This window comes from Tenrec ecaudatus, chromosome 1 (assembly GCF_050624435.1).
Source record: "Tenrec ecaudatus isolate mTenEca1 chromosome 1, mTenEca1.hap1, whole genome shotgun sequence".
NCBI lineage: Eukaryota > Metazoa > Chordata > Mammalia > Afrosoricida > Tenrecidae > Tenrec > Tenrec ecaudatus.
In genome coordinates, this window is record NC_134530.1 from 232,639,532 (window position 1) to 232,641,549 (window position 2,018).

At 42.6% G+C, this 2,018-nt stretch overlaps 1 protein-coding gene across 1 annotated transcript; it reads left to right on the plus strand.

Moving 5' to 3' along the window:
- The first annotated feature begins 370 nt into the window (after positions 1 to 370).
- On the plus strand, positions 371 to 874 carry LOC142437374 (peptidyl-prolyl cis-trans isomerase A-like). Its single transcript, XM_075540572.1, has one exon. It carries the CDS (start codon positions 383 to 385, stop codon positions 872 to 874), a length of 492 nt encoding a protein of 163 aa, XP_075396687.1. The 5' UTR covers positions 371 to 382.
- The last annotated feature ends 1,144 nt before the right edge of the window (positions 875 to 2,018 follow it).

Below are 2,018 nucleotides of genomic sequence, written 5' to 3' on the forward strand. Positions count from 1 at the left end.
ACTTTCAGGATCAAGAGATTCCTGGCCAAGAAACAGAAGCAGAATCGGCCCATTCCCCAATGGATTCGAATGAAAACCGGTAATAAAATCAGGTACAACTCCAAGAGAAGACATTGGAGAAGAACCAAGCTGGGGCTGTAAGGAGCCCCCTGAAGGGTGGCATTCATGGCCGCATTTTCCCAGGCTCAAATTTTGTCCCCATCTGATGACTTGAACTATTGGCAAATAATCTGGTTTATTCCTTGGTTTTTTGCTTCCTAATCAAGTTTAACAATAAGTGATGTAAGGCTGTTGGTGTGAAAAAAAAAAAGAATTTATTTAGGGACTTTGCAGATGCTGCCGCCTGAATCTGTAGTCTTCTCTGGTCCTGCTGTGCCCAGCCATGGTCAACCCTACTGTGTTTTTTGACATAGCCACCGACGGCGAGCCCCTCGGCCGCATTTCTTTCGAGCTGTTTGCAGACAAAGTTCCAAAGACAGAAGAAAACTGCACTCTGAGCACTGGGGAGAAAGGTTTTGGTTACAAAGGTTCCTGCTTCCACAGAATCATTCCAGGGTTTATGTGCCAGGGTGGTGACTTCACATGCCATAATGGCACTGGTGGCAAGTCCATCTATGGAGAGAAATTTGAAGATGAGAACTTCATCCTGAAGCACACAGGCCCTGGCATCCTGTCTATGGCAAACGCTGGACCCAATACGAACGGTTCCCAGTTTTTTATCTGCACCATTAAGACTGAATGGTTGGATGGCAAGTACGTGGTCTTCGGTCAGGTGAAAGAAGGCATGAACATTGTGGAAGCCATGGAGCGTTGTGGGTCCAAGAATGGCAAGACCAGCAAGAAGATCACCATTGCTGACTGTGGGCAACTCTAATTAAATGTGATCAGAATTTTCTGTTTTATCTTAAGCACCAGACCGTTCCTGTGTAGCTTGGGAACCACCCTTCTATTCCCCATGTGCTTGCAGTATCGGTTCATCTTGTGCTCTCACTCCAGTTCTTCAACTTTCCTACTTTCCTTATTCCCCCCTGAGTCCAGCTGGAAAGCAGAGTTAAGTTTATGATTATGAAATAAAAGATAAACAATAAAAAAGAATTTATTTAGGTGAGAATTTTGGCATATGGAAATGTGCAGAAATAGAGATTAGAAGCCCACTAGATAGATGTTTGTGGAATTAAATTACCAAAGAGTTCACAAAACATGCTTTTAAAAGCCTTGGGCTTTTTAAAGCTTTAAAAGGATCCTGAAGTCCCCCGATTCACTGCGGCCGGCAGCAATCTGTAAGGGCTGCGTAACATGCTCCTGGGATGTGACCAGCCAAATGAGGGTAATGGACATGGGGGGCTGATCTCCCAGGGGGCGTTGTGATGGGTCACAGATAACCAAGGATGAAAGATCCATTTAGAGACGTTGAATCCAGAAACCTTTTCCATCTCCAGGGCACACTTCATAATTCCTGCTCACTTGGGTTTCATAATTGTTAAGTTATAATGACTTCAGCATTTTTCAAATCTTACCATTTATAAATAAGAGGACTTTTTGTTTGCTTTGTTTTGAAACTAAAGTGCTCCTGTCTATGTTCCACTGCATTAGGCTGGATTCTCTGGAGAAGAAGCAAAACCAATGATATCTATGAGGGGTACCCTCCAAAAAATGAAATTTCTTTTCTCCCCAAAGCAATGTATTTACTTCTTCTACTTCTTTTTTTTTTTTTAACAAAACAATCTTATCACCTTCAAAGGATTCTTCATTACATTTAAATACATTTGTCAAATCTGTGATTCCATTCTTGGAAACGTTTTTCAAACGGATGGCTGATAGGACCTCCCTCATTTTTTCCTTCACTTCTTCTACATTGTCAAATCACTGTCCTTTCATGTCCCTCTGCATTTGTGGAAACAAAAAAGAATTCGCACAGAGCAAGTTCAGCTGAGTAAGATGCTTGGAGCAAGAGAGGCATGCTGGGGTTTTTTTTGCCCAAAACTGGCACACTGAGATGACTGTGTGAGCAGGTGCAT